General features: G+C 38.2%; 1 protein-coding gene across 3 annotated transcripts in view; it reads left to right on the plus strand.

Annotated features, from left to right (window-relative positions):
• LOC108969250 (protein serrate) overlaps positions 1-14,037 on the plus strand; it is an 88,047-nt gene that overhangs the window by 17,967 nt on the left and 56,043 nt on the right. For all 3 annotated transcript variants that reach the window (XM_018933852.1, XM_018933850.1, XM_018933851.1), the window contains 2 exons: positions 4,255-4,372; positions 4,497-4,678. In XM_018933852.1, the coding sequence (XP_018789397.1) occupies positions 4,255-4,372; positions 4,497-4,678 (300 nt within the window). The remainder of the gene's footprint in view (positions 1-4,254; positions 4,373-4,496; positions 4,679-14,037) is intronic.

Here is a 14,037-nt window from a genome sequence, read left to right on the forward strand (position 1 = left end):
CCCTGGGATTGCAGTCGAATTACGCACCGTTTAAATTAAGTGAGATATGCGCGCACAAACGGCAGAAACTGGCAGCCGCAACCGCAATACCGGCACTCCAGCGCGGACAACAATGGGRCGGTAGTTGTGGCCGCTTGTTCCGAGTAGTCGGGTTGTTCGTATTACCATTTACATTTCAATTGCCAAACTAATATTTGCCATGCTACATGTTATTGCTGTTGYTGCTGCTGCCGTTCAACMGCCAGCTACTAAATTGCACATTTTATGTTTTGTATTAGAGGTGGCAATTGCGCGGCTGGCGGGCAGGCGCAGTGTGCGCAGTGTGCGCACTGGAAGCTCGAAGATATTAGATGTGGCGTGTGAAAGATATAATCGTCGTCTTCAATTGCAGGAGTCATGATAATGTGTGCGAAGTGCTTTCGGCACATATGTATGGCGGAATTGTGCAGAGAATCAGTTGTGGTGCTTAAGACCATGTTGGTTGTTGTTGCTGTTGCTGCCGGTGTTGCCAAGCAATGCCATTTGTAATTGCGGCGAGCTCATGCGGCGTCTGCGTTAGCTTGGCGCTTCCTTTTTGCTGCCCGGCAGCACACACTCCTCTGTATGTGTGTGTATAGTATGTGTGCTTATGGCTGTTAGTATTTGTATTTAAAGTGTAATGCCTCTAATGGCTACRTGTTGCTAATCCCACTAAAATGGAATGCGCCTGCTTCTACAATTTATCTCAACTGCTCAAAGTGGAAATATGCAATTAATTGTAATTGTAAATATTTCATAAATGGGCATAAGTGCATTTAAGCTTTTGCTGGAGAAATTTAAATAATTCTTTTTATTAACTGATTGAGTGATTCGAATTTTTTTCTAAGAGTTTGTTTGGAAATAAATACCTTTCTTGTTGATTGTCTGCTCTTCTGCGTTACATTAACATTGTAATTAAATACATATAAAAAGGGATATTGAAATATATTTCTCAAAAGGTGTTGGGTAGTTTGTGACATCTACTCTGTTGGCGATTTTTTAAATTTTATTTTTGGACATATTGACGTTTTGAGTACAATGGTTTTATCTTTACTTGCAACAGATCAAAAACKTGCCATTGTCCTCTTCGAAAAATGTCCTCTAATACAAATTTGATATATTCTCTATTTTCCTTTACAAACATACACTACCATATTAACAAAGAAATTCTAAAATTTTTGGAAAAAATATTTAAAACTTGGCCATTGCGACGCCATGGTTCCGGTAATTCCTCGGAAAAAAGATGCACCCGTGTTGGTAGGATAACTCCTTATAGGATCGTCTAAAGTGAAAAATACGTGTTTTAGTTAAAACCTTATTTTAGGACTCAGACGAAGGAAAATACTAAAAAGTGGATTTTTGGCAGATATTTTTACAAAATAATGAAAATTTCAGTGGAAATTTTCAAACATTTGTAATCGAAAAACATCCTCTAACCATTTCATTAAGAATTGTAAAGACCTGTATAAAACTTTAAGAAGGTCGGTTGTGTAGTTCTCGATAAATCTTACCAACCGACTTCAAAAATACAGTTTTGAGAAAAACGTGTTTAAAGACGGTGGACTTATTACTCGAATCAATTTTAAGACAATATTTTAAAGATGTTGCAGAATTTGATAAGGCGAAAAATTTTCTTTCGAAACGCGTGTAACCCATGTAACCCCTTAAATGATCAGCGCGGCGAGTTGGGTCCACTTAGCTACGACCGTAGGCCGGTCTAACTGCATACGAATTAGTACCCCAGTTTTTGAGATATCGATATGAAATTTTGGTTACATTCTTTTGTCTCTAAGACGCTGCTCATTTGTCGCAAACGCCGATATTAGACTCTCGTAGGAAYAGCTGCCATATAAACTAATCGATGAAAATCAAATTCTTCTGCAGAAAAGTTTTCATTTGACAAGATCTTCTTGAAATTWCACGTTTTTCATTGAATGCTGAAAAAAATTTTCCCCAAAATTCAATATATATATAGCTTGTGGATGGAAATCAAAGCCTGAAATTTTTTCTATTAACAGCGAACCGTTGGCCGATTATATTTTCAAATTTACTTACACATATATTATATTTGGAATCAGAAACGCACCAGTGAAGGGTATTATTTACTTATTTTGTACAGCAATAATCTCAAAATCCTATGCACGCGAGTCTATTTGATATTGAACTCCAAAAGTCAGCTTACTTCTATCGTTTTCTATAGCTTACTTACTTCGCTCTTGCGCTTCTCCTCCAAGGCAGTCGCGAAGCTCGTTAGTACAAATCCGCAYAGAATGCGCATTGAAGCAGCAAAGGTGTGCTGCGCGCCGTCTAAGTGAGCGCWTGAAATGACATGAGATGCAAGAAAAATTTGATTACCTTATCTGCAGGAGCTCATTTCATTTGATTTACCTTTATTGTGTGCGTACTTGTTGAATATGTGTAATCTGCTTACTTCAAATTGGATAGCGACCGTCGTTGCTGTGTGTATTTCGGCGTTGCATGCCACAAATCCATGCTGATGATGCCCAGCCTCATGCGCCGCGTACTTGCACCTCAAGTAATTTTTCTTATTTAAATGTGTTTTATATGCTTTCATTCCGGCTGCTGGATGCTGTGCGCCTGACTGCCGCTGTAATGAGTTATAAGTTGTTTGAGCTGCTGGATACCTTGTTTAATTAAATCGTAATTTTTGTAGCTACGAATTYTTCTCATAGAAATAAAAAGCAAACAAAATATGCTGATTGCTATCTTTGTTGTTGTGCATAATGCTATTTAAAGGCTGATTGTTACACAGAGGCACGCAGTTCGCTATGAAATATGCAACAAATATGGGTGCGCTTGTTGTTGCGTTCCACAAGCGGTTGCCAACGAAAACAATCAAATTAGCTCGCCGCGATATTCKTGCGATTTTGCATATACTATACATATAGTATAGTAGACTTTAGGAAACGCGCTTTGTTATACTTTCAAATTCCGCCTTTGGCGCAGTCATAAATAGATCGTAATAAAACTTGCCTTTTTCATAATTAATGTAAGTTGTTTTTTCAATAAATTTTTGGTTAAATATTTCAATAGCGCCATGCCGTCCATTCTCAGCGCTTCACTTTACGCTCAGTGTTCGCCGCATTTGGTGGCCACTCTAGTGGCGCATAGGAGGTCGCCAGTGGACCAGACTGTGGCGAATGCCATTTTCCACACATCTTGCTGTTTCGTTTCTTTCGTTTTCCCATGCGCTTTTGTTATTGTTTTTGTTTTAATTAAATCGCCACATGTTTCTTATTGTTGCCGCTGCTTTATCTAATATTGTCTAATATCTCAAGATTCGTTTTATGAGAGCTTTCCTACATTTGTTTATATAGTATGTTTGCTGGCTTGTTGTTGTGATTTTACCTCGATTCCCATGTAAATACTCAATTTGTTAGCGCTTTTATGGCTTAATTAGTATAACGATAGTCGATAAATTACAAGCTTAGGCATATTTTCGGTATATTGTTGTTGTTGTTGTAGCAGCGTTAACTAGTTTTAAAAGCATTTTGCGGCATTATGTTCATATTATAATACTTGGGCGCATGTACAACAGCACCCTTGCCAATTATGTAGACCSGAATGTGTTGGTAAGTTATSTAGCTAATATTTCCGGCTGATTCCTTGAGGAGTACACTTGAGAGTAAGTAAGTAGATAGGCAAAGTGTCGGTGGAGTGGCTGTTTGACGACACACCTTGGCCTTTAGGRCRYTTATTGTGATACCACCGGCACTAATATTYCCTCACTCTATTGTGTTCTCTCTGAACCATCCCGTGCTTCTAATGAATTCGATCAGCACATGTAGAAAACTCTTGAGAGTATCAAGGAAACAAAAAATATTGTATTTATAACAAGAAAATAACTTATTTGTTAAGTAAGCCTCCGGAAAAGCAATATTTGGTATTCATTTTAACGCAAAATTATTATTTAAAGTCGGGTCAGTATGTTTAAATATAATTTTTTGTCGAAGACCCCTTCACACCATACAGTAACTGCAAAAGATCGAATTAATCCCTAGGCGTTGTAATACAGTTTTAGAATTACCCTAATTTCGAACTTCGAAAGTAGTTTGAAAGGCTAAAATCAGAAAACAGAGAAAATATTTTTATTACTTATGACCTTAACTATTTTTTTGTCGGATAGCGTAATTATGCATGTTTTTAGTCTATTTATACAATAATATACCGATTTAACACTTTCAATAATTTTTTTTTGTTTTTCCCTATAAACAGATATCAGCCGCTGGTAACTTTGAATTAGAAATACTAGAAATTTCAAATACAAATAGCCACCTACTGACGGGCTATTGCTGTGGTGTTCCTCTAGAGATAAGAAGTACAAAAACGACGGGTAAGTGTACATTCACACTTTATAACCATATGTGTTATTTTACATTATATTCTCATTTATCATTGTTTACATATTTGCGAATTCGTTCATTTCCATTTAATTGAGTTCGATTTGGGTCTTTCAGGTTGTCCGCCATGTTCCACTGCCTTTCGCCTGTGCCTCAAGGAGTACCAGAGTTCGCCGCCCAGCATAACGACGGGCTGCTCGTTCGGCAATAAAACCACAGGCATTTTAGGCGGCTCCAGCTTCGTGCTGAGTGAGCCGGGAATGAGTGCGATTGTGCTGCCATTCACGTTTCGTTGGACGGTGAGTAAACTTCAATTATTTAGCATTTATATAGAATGATATTATAATGACTTGCCTAGAAATGTGTGGGGCGTATGTGTGTTTTACAGTTTTAAACTTCGAAGGTCATTGTCATGCTGTGCTTTAGAACGTGCAATATGCAGTTAATCTAATGGTTAGTTATTGTGATAATATGTAACTTTTGTACTGGTCACAAGTGCTGCCAATTTTATGTTTTTTTTTTTTTGGTTTTTTGTTTATACACTTTTTTTTTTTTTTTTCTTTGGCACACTCCAAATCTTATGGCGGTTCATTTATAATGTTTGCTTGTGTTTTCTGATAAGAAAGTAAACAATTATATAACTGAAAAATTATTTCATTAAATAAACGTCACAATTTCCAACCGGATACATTTCGGATATTTATGAACTAAGGCTTGAAGTTGTTGTGATAAAAAGTATATGAATAAGCTCAAGCAATCATACGAGTATGTGTTAGATATATATGTGTTTATATGTATGGTAAAAGTATATGTTATAGCAAATAACATTCTCAAGACTTGGAGAGTGTCGAATAGAACAAACAAGTAGCACATATATATTAGTCGGTCACGTGGCGATAAAACATAAGTGTGTTGTAAGTTCTGATGAAGTATCCACGCACAGTTTTTTTAGATTTAATTATGTAGATAAGTTTGTGGTTGCTTTCTCATCTAAATTTCTTGCTTACACCGAGCTTACACGACGAGTCGTATAATTTTCAGTATACCCTTTCATAGCACGTACTCCAATTCTTAAATACTTCATTTACAAAACAAAAAAAAGTTTCCGAAGGTAAGGTTCAGATAAGTCATCCAACRGTAGTCGYAGGAAACGTRCTGTTTCGACGCGGTCGGACCATAGGCATGCAAAGAGATGGTTAGTGTCATTCGAGGACTCGTTGCACTCTGGTTATATGTTTGATATGTCGGGATCTATTCTGGATAAGTAGGAGTTTAACCTGCTGCAGTATCCAGAACGAAGCTGCGCAAGGGTCACTCTCGATTTTCGCGGCAACTCGAACTCGAACTCAGTCAAAAATTGACGAGTGTAAACTTAGTCTTAGTGTACAAGAACAAACATAGCGACCATGGGAAGGTTTTGTTAGATTGACAGCTTCTCATAGAAAACAACTGGTTCTGAAAGTTTTTAAAATATGCTTCAATTTACAACGCTGTCAATCATTGTATGCTTGAAGAAATATTGAAAAAATTATGTACGTATATACGTACATATACGTATATATGTACATATATAAAAACTTGAAAGTACGAAAAAATGTATAGCACAATGTGCAATTAAATTGTCTGCCTGTTACATTTCTCCACTTTTGTTTCTATTTTTGTTGCTTTTACGTACCTCAGTTGCTTTAAAGGCGTGCCCGCGGTATTCAGCTGATTAATTATGAGTTCCTTCCAAATTTTTTATTTATTTATGCATTGTACGATTTTCATTTGATTGAGTTTAGTGCAAAAAAAAGTGAATTAAATTTGAACTGCAAAATATTTTCATATTTTTTAATTATTGTGTGCATAAAAAAGTTTTACTAAATGAAAAAAGAAATGTTTTTAAATAATTTTTTAAWTTTTTTTTTTTACACGTAAAAAATACTTTACTTCACCCAAAAAGTTGTGGGGAACCCTTTCGTATTCGAAAGCATTACGCAGGAAATTTGTAAACAAACTGTAATAAACCACTTTCACGCATCGCGGTTCAATTTCTAATGCTCCGAACAATGTGATGAAAACTCAAATCAAAACCGTGAAACAGTTAACAACAAACATTTATATCCACATAAACAACAAGAAAAGTGCACACTCATAGCGATATGAATTCTCATATTTCTGCATGCCACACCGCGACTGCCACTTTTCGTTGCGAGAAACCATAAAAAAGTTGAGCATAAAAACGTTGACTCATCAGTTAGTAATTTGAATGGAATGAGCTGTGCTGCTTTGCTGCGGCAGCAAGAGAAAAGGTAAAAGGCTAGAAAATCAAATTAAAACGGATTAATTCGCCCATATTGTGCGTCCCAACAAATGAGGCAACAACTACTAATACCAGRCAGCAATTACTCACGTATTTATTTACAAACTTCATAGCTTCAGTTATTCGGTTCGAGCAACGGCGGAGCAACATCAACGCCGTGTCTTAAGTAAGAAAAAGCAATTAAAATTACTAGTTTTTACTGTGCTTCCAAAAAAAATGCAATTCTTCTTGCTGTTTTCGCGTGTTGGATACATATTTTCTGGGTTTTAAACGCACATCATTCATTTCCTAGTCCATACACACACACGCACACACGCAGACGTAGGCTGTGGCATTTCTTGCACATATTTCAAATTTTTTATTACTAACAGGCGTCGAAAATTATTGTATACTTTATGAGCACGCTGGCTGCTGCTATACATGTACATACATGCTATGTAAATGCGCATGTGTCGCTGGGAGCGGCGTGCAAAAACATGCCCCGCGGACAAGGTGTTCACGTTATATGTACATAGAGATCCGTATGCAAATACGAGTACGTTAAAGCCGATTTGTGGTGTCGCACATACATTTCTACATGCGTATACGATCATCTACTTAAGTAACAGCGATTTATAATGTGGATTACACATCTCCGAACAATAAGCMCAAACTAATTTGTTTCAGAAGAGCAGCAAAAATGCCAAATCTAGTTTTTGCTATTATTACTTAATTTATTTASTTTATTAATATACATATGTATACTTATTATAAAATTAAGGCAATATAAGCTATACTTATGACCGAAATAGATACTTGAACTTTTGGAATACCTTCAGTGCTGCTAACTGACCTTAAGTCTATGTAATTATATAAAGGGTGATCCATTTCGGGGTTCTGCATTTTTTTAAAGCAAAAACATAGAACCTTCAAATTTTAGGTGGAAAGGAGGCCGCGGCTACGACAGATGGTCCATCAATTGAGTCCAATTCTCGTTGACTCGTTCAAGTATTTAGTTTGGTAACTGTCGAATGATAGGCGTGATGTCTTTCCCCAAGGCCTGAATCGAAGCAGGATTATCCGCGTAAACTTTAGATTTTACTTATGATCACATGAAATAGTCGAAAGGCGACCTCCTGGTGACTAATCGAAGTGAAATTATCTGCTCTCCGACGYGTTCTCTCAATAAATCCATTGATTGATGCGATGTATGGTAAGTGGCGCCTTCTTGTTGCAACTAAATGTTGCCGAGATCGCGATCTTCAATTTCAGGTATTAAATAGTCGGTTATCATGGCGGGTCGCCATTGAAGAATTTGAAGAAATATGTACCCATGATTATATCCGCCCGTAAACCATACCAATGTTTTTCAATATTTTGTTTTTTCGTGATTAAATGGTAACTTTTGAATCGCTTCAGATTGCCCTTCGTCCCAAATGCGGCAATTTTGCTTGTTTACATACCTATTGAGAAARAAATGGACCTCATCGGTGAATAAAATTTGACTCGAAAACGTTTGATCTTTTTGGAGCTTTTCAAGAGCGCCGAATCGACCCTCAGCGGTCTTCGTGAACACTATCAGTCATGGMTGCTATATTTTCTTCACTGAGTGCTGGACGTGGATGTGGTCTATTATAATGAATTCTGCGTCTCAATATGAGTTGTGGTGTTACGAATAATGCGCTCGGTATACCGATTATCTTGACCATAAGTTGGACRACTTTCGAACGCTGTTCAGGYGTAAGTCTTTCYATGAAGGAATACYAAACAATACTGAACAAAAATAATAAGGAATCTTGACCCAACTTATGTTTGCGTTTTCAAAAAAGTTTATTGAAAGAAGTACCTCTACTTGGATCACACGTTAAAATGTTGATATATACGAGTACTTTTTTCAAAATAGTGGCAGATTCAGATAGCTGGCATTGGGAAGGGCGACGAAGAAATAAACGACGAAAATGTCCAATATTTTGAAAGCGAAGAGAAGATCTCTATTCACTTACCTAAAACTTGAAAGAATTGTTTAGTCGCTCTACAGGTAAAAAACGCGGTTAAAAATGTTTTCTATTGAGACTCACCAATAACTCAAAATTGAGGTTGGCCAATATAAACCACCAATACAGAGCATACTTTGCTCTTTTGATTTGATTAAAGCCATAATTCAACTCTTGCCAGTATTTTTTAATCAAAATGTTCTTTTAAAGCACACAATCTTCAAACACCCACGGTTGCGAATAAGGACCACATATTTGCAATGACAGATCTAAATTGGATACCCCTCACTTTTCTTTTTAAATCACGTTTAATGCTCTAAAATAAATTAATGCCATGCCTCAAACTAAACGCTTGTATGCGCAACCGATTTGCAAACGCTTAGCAGCGSGCTATCGCTAGGACCCGGACTTAAACGCCACTCAACAGCGCTCATCTCCGAGTTCKCTGCCACCGCTGGTCAGCTGTGACGGCGGTCAGCGCTAAGAAAATGAATTAATTATGTATTTAAATGTCGGATGGCAGATCCAAGACAAATCCGCGGCATTAATATTCCATGTCAGATTAAGTGGACGTGCTATGAGAAGGCTTCATATCAGCAAGACTGCCGAAGAGCCAAAGAGCACGAACACACACACACATGCAAATATGTGCGTATGAAATTGACGTTTATGATGGGTTAACTTCTTTGATTTAAACTTTTTTTTCGTTGTTTTTGGGTTGTTTGGAGCGCTTTAATATGCCTGCATGCTGCCTTTAAATGATTTATAAGTATTTCACATGTTTTAGCTGCCAGCGTCGAGCATTTTTTTTCATTACTTACAATTTTTTGTTGTTGTTTGTGCGCTTTTTGGCATTTTACATTTTGTATAATCTTTTACGCCACTTTAATTTGCAATTTTTCGCTGGCTCATTACTCAAATTATACACCAAACACAGCGGGGAAAAAACAACAACAACAAAAATGGGGGGAAAAAGTACGGCTTGTAAGCGCGTACAAGCACATTCTTGTTCGAAATCTTTTTTTTTAATACTCATATATGTTGTTGTATTGTTGTAGACTAGCTTGTATCCATCAATTTCCAGTTGGTGCTTGGTGCTGTCCAACGCAGCGTCGTTGGTGTTTTCTGGCGTTCGTTTGTGGCGCGCACGTTTTGCCCACACACACTAGCTTATTTTTAGCGTTTTGTTATTGTTTTGTTATTTTTATACTTGTGAAATTATGGCTTTGGCCGGTTTAACAGTTGACTTGTTGCCCTCTTTTGTAATTATAGTTACTGTTTTCTTCTGCTTCTTCTTCTTGCTTTTGTTGCTATTGGTGTTGCTGTCGTTACCTTTCGGTGTTTTTATGTCTGCTCGTGTGTTTTATGTCGCTTTTTGCACTGTTATTTAGAACACTTTGCTGTTTTTTATAACTTCATCGCCGGCTGAACACTGAACACTGACCCAGGTCCAGCGTCCAGTGGTCATGAGGCTTTTTGCGCCAAACACTCGTCGATTACTTGACCACACGCACACACGCACACAAGTTACAAAAGTTTCTCTGTGTGCGTGTGCTGTGCGCATATTTGCCGTGCTTCTAATTACAATTGTTGTAGAATTGTCCACTCTTTTTTGCTAATACGCTGCTTAGTTGTTGTTGTTGCTAGGCCGTATTTTAGTTGCTTAAAAACKTTTGCGATCTTTATGCGCCAGCGCTACTGTTTGTTTCTCCAAGTCGCATATTTATGAGCTGGCATTTCGAGGCTGGCTTTAGTTGGTCGGCGTTTTTATAACATTTCCTTAGTCAACAATAACAACAAYATTTCGAACTCAAAATGTGACTTACTGGAGCAAATAACTTGTATAAATAACACGCTGTTTGTTTTTAGTGTATGTGTGTGTATGTGTCTGTTAAAGTTGGAGTATATAAATCTATTTTTTTGAATAAAAATTTTTCCACAGCATAATTTTTCCATAGAAACCCACTTACTGCATTGTCCAAGTGACTTTGTTTTTTTTAATCTGCGCACCGCTTTAAAGCCAACGAATGGTGTGTCTAAATATAAATTAGATAAGTGAATAAATTGCGCAATTAAGCGGCGAAATCTGTTCAAATACTTCGCGTTGCACATTTGTCGCCAACGCGGCTTATGTTGCATGTGGTAGCACTTGCCGGTGGACCATTTTTCATGCCACACCGGCAACCGCAACTGTGGTCCAGCATTACCAACTGCAACAACTACGATTGTAGTTGGTTACCTGTAATATACAAATGGCAGCTTGAATACAAATATTTTTTAATATCTTGAGTTAAAAAAAAGTTAAAAATTACTGAAAAAGAAAACAAAATCTGAACAAAGTTCTCTAAAACAGTTATCAATTGAAAACATGAAATCATTATGGAATTATTTCTTTTAAAATATTTCAAAATACTCCACAGAGTCCTACAATGAACATTTCTATTAATTTAGCGTTAAAGAAAATAACCGGAAATTCAAATTTATAACAGGAATATACTCAATAGGGGATTGTTTTCAAAATTATTGTAATCTCAGGAATGAGAATCTCTGTATGAGAATGATTGATTTTTTTCTCCCTTGTACTTTATATATCATGAAAGACATTTTAGAACAACTGAAAAGATTWGAAACGACTTCAGAAAAACAAGACGTGACGAGAGACGTGTAGATGGGGAACTCCGCCGTCGAGGTCGTGATATTGTCCTGAAAAGGTTATCTAAAATGAATCTTTGATATGAGGAACGCTAAAATGTCAGAAACACCAAATTCTGCTCTTTGAGTAATTGAGAACTACTTCTTATGGTGGATTTAGTGACGATCTATCGCCCTTGTGTACTTAAGTCTGTATTAACAGAAATTTGTCGAGAGTTATGACCGTRGTGACAACATAGACATTAGCTATTCTCTCTTCTTTACACTCCGGCAATGTTACCATTGCTCAATTTGTATAAACAATTTTGCAGATTACTAGCTTTTCAGTATATTTGTGTAGTCAGTAAAAGATGAAAACTGTAACCCAATTATTATAATAATATAATTCATCTTTATAAATAATACATTCGACGGTGTTTTGAATTAATGTAAGAACTTTAAAAATATTCAAGTTTATTTTATAATTACTACRCAATATTGCGTTGTGAGAGAACAATCAGCTGAMTCTATAATCTAATTATTTCGGATATTCTACGTTACGGATGGTAAAAGCGATGGTGGTGGTTCATTTATAAGCTCAAAAGATATAAATTCGATAAAGTGTCTGAAGGTATGCGCTCCCAAGTGGTTAGGKCTTGACCTCCCAAACTCTGGACCTGGGCCTGTTAAAAGCACAAAGACAATCGATGCTATTGAYAACGAGGTTAGACGCTCCTTGATCAAACTTGAACGCACTGTTAAGGAGTTCAAGGCTAGTATCGCCGCCCTGCTATCTGACTGGAKGRTCACTTCTCTGAAAGAGGTTGCACTCCGSAGCAGTAAATCTACTGCAACCTTAATGGCTGCAACTTCGGCTTGGAAAACACTGCAATAGTCAGGAATCTGAAGTTGGAGAAGATAGAAAGTTCCTGATAGTAAACCACTCCACCAATCTTTATCCGCCAAGCTATGACGCTTTCGTAAAGAAGCTYCCTGCCGCTGTCCTAAAACGGCTTCTTCCCACCCGCAACTCCCTCGCCGATGGGCAGAAAATTAGCCGCCAGAGTTCGGTTAAGCGACTGCATGGTCCAAGTGATCTGGTATGAAGTCAAAGKGTGTGAGGATTTCCGAGTGTTCAGACATGTGTYCGTTTGGAAACCCAGATTCTCTGAATCTGATAGCAACATTCGCATGTCTACGGGCACTATGTGCCAGATGGCGTCATGTTRATGAGCGCTCTCGATTTTCTGTGCAAGTGTGGTTTTTCCTARAGCCCTCCACCGCATAAACAAAAGAAGACCACTTTTGGTGAGAGGTCCCACTTGTTGAAAATAGCTCCTGGCCTAATTTGGTTGGAAAATAGTTTAAAAGCTGGATTTATGTACTGATTACTATGAATAATTAATAGCGAGAGAAATTTTAATCATACCGGGGAAAATTTTGCATTAAGAAGTATACTTTATGCAACGTCGCAGCTTCAAGTCCGAATACTCTTAATAGTTAATAGATATTCAAAAGCCGATCATTTTTTAGAACGCGGCGATCCACTCTAATAATATGTGATTACTAATAATCTTCRTAAATATGTGTATTTACACAGATTTTCACTCTCAATTGATTCTTGCCGTACAAAAGCAAATTAAAGCAATTCCAAAAGAAAAAAAACGTTTACAACGAACACTCCTACTTAGTTATTAAAACGGGGTTAACACTCATRTTTCGCAGCGGCTATAATACGAATGCACTGGCAGCAGCAATGAAGAATATGTAGCAACTAATGCGAAGACAATGCCAAGAGCATGTGTACGAGAATGTAAGCTTCGCTTTGGCGTGTCTCAAAATAGGTGTTGGTGGTGGCTTTGGAGCGTCTGTGGCCCATAGCTTTTGGCTATCGCACACAACCAGTCGTCAACGCATTTCGACTGCCGTTCGACAGCAATGCAACTGTGGCTTTTGTTGGACYCATGCGCCTTCGTAACTGACCGACCGGCAGTACAAATACCCAAAACAGTGCTAACTGCAAAAATTTATACTTTATATGTGTGTGTGTTTGCTTGTGTGTGCCAGCAGTTGCACATGCGCATGCCTTGTATTTTATAGCCGCACAACGAGTTTCCATTTGAGTTGRAGGCACAAAATTGCAAGTTGCAAGTGCAGATACGAAACTGCATGCTTGGCCCGTTGTCCACCTGGGCGCCCGTCGCCATGGACAGACGCCGCACCGAGAACGCACCGAGAASAACAGCACACACAGTGACTGACTGCTGATTGCTACTGCGCTTCGATTCACGAAGATGACGGTCGGKTGCGGGAAGTGGCTGAGTGACTACGAAATGTTCGGGCAATTGGAATACGCGAATGGACAGGCAACAAAAACTGAAATGTGAAATAAAAGAAAGAGGTAAACACATTTTGCTGCTGCATGGCGCAGTTCGGAGAACACAACACGGCGGGAGGGAGTCCGTTGGGGCGGTGGTGCACACATAAGCGACAGACAGACAACCTGTTTCGTGGGAATATTGCCTTGTCGGGGCTGAATAGGAGCTTAGCTTCTTGGCTTCTTGGTTTCACGCGCGTTGCTTTGGGCACTCGCTGCTTCGGTCGCGCGGGCAGTTTTCGCTTCGAATGTCAGCGCGTCAGTTCGTCAATTCGTCAATTCGTCAGCAGCTCGGTCGGCTAGCGGCGCTGCCAACGAGGTGTGTTATGGCGTGGTCGACGGTGTTGTAGTGTTGGCTGCCTATTCGRCTGC

This window comes from Bactrocera latifrons, unplaced genomic scaffold (genome assembly GCF_001853355.1).
Source record: "Bactrocera latifrons isolate USDA-ARS-PBARC rearing strain unplaced genomic scaffold, ASM185335v1 scaffold_245, whole genome shotgun sequence".
NCBI lineage: Eukaryota > Metazoa > Arthropoda > Insecta > Diptera > Tephritidae > Bactrocera > Bactrocera latifrons.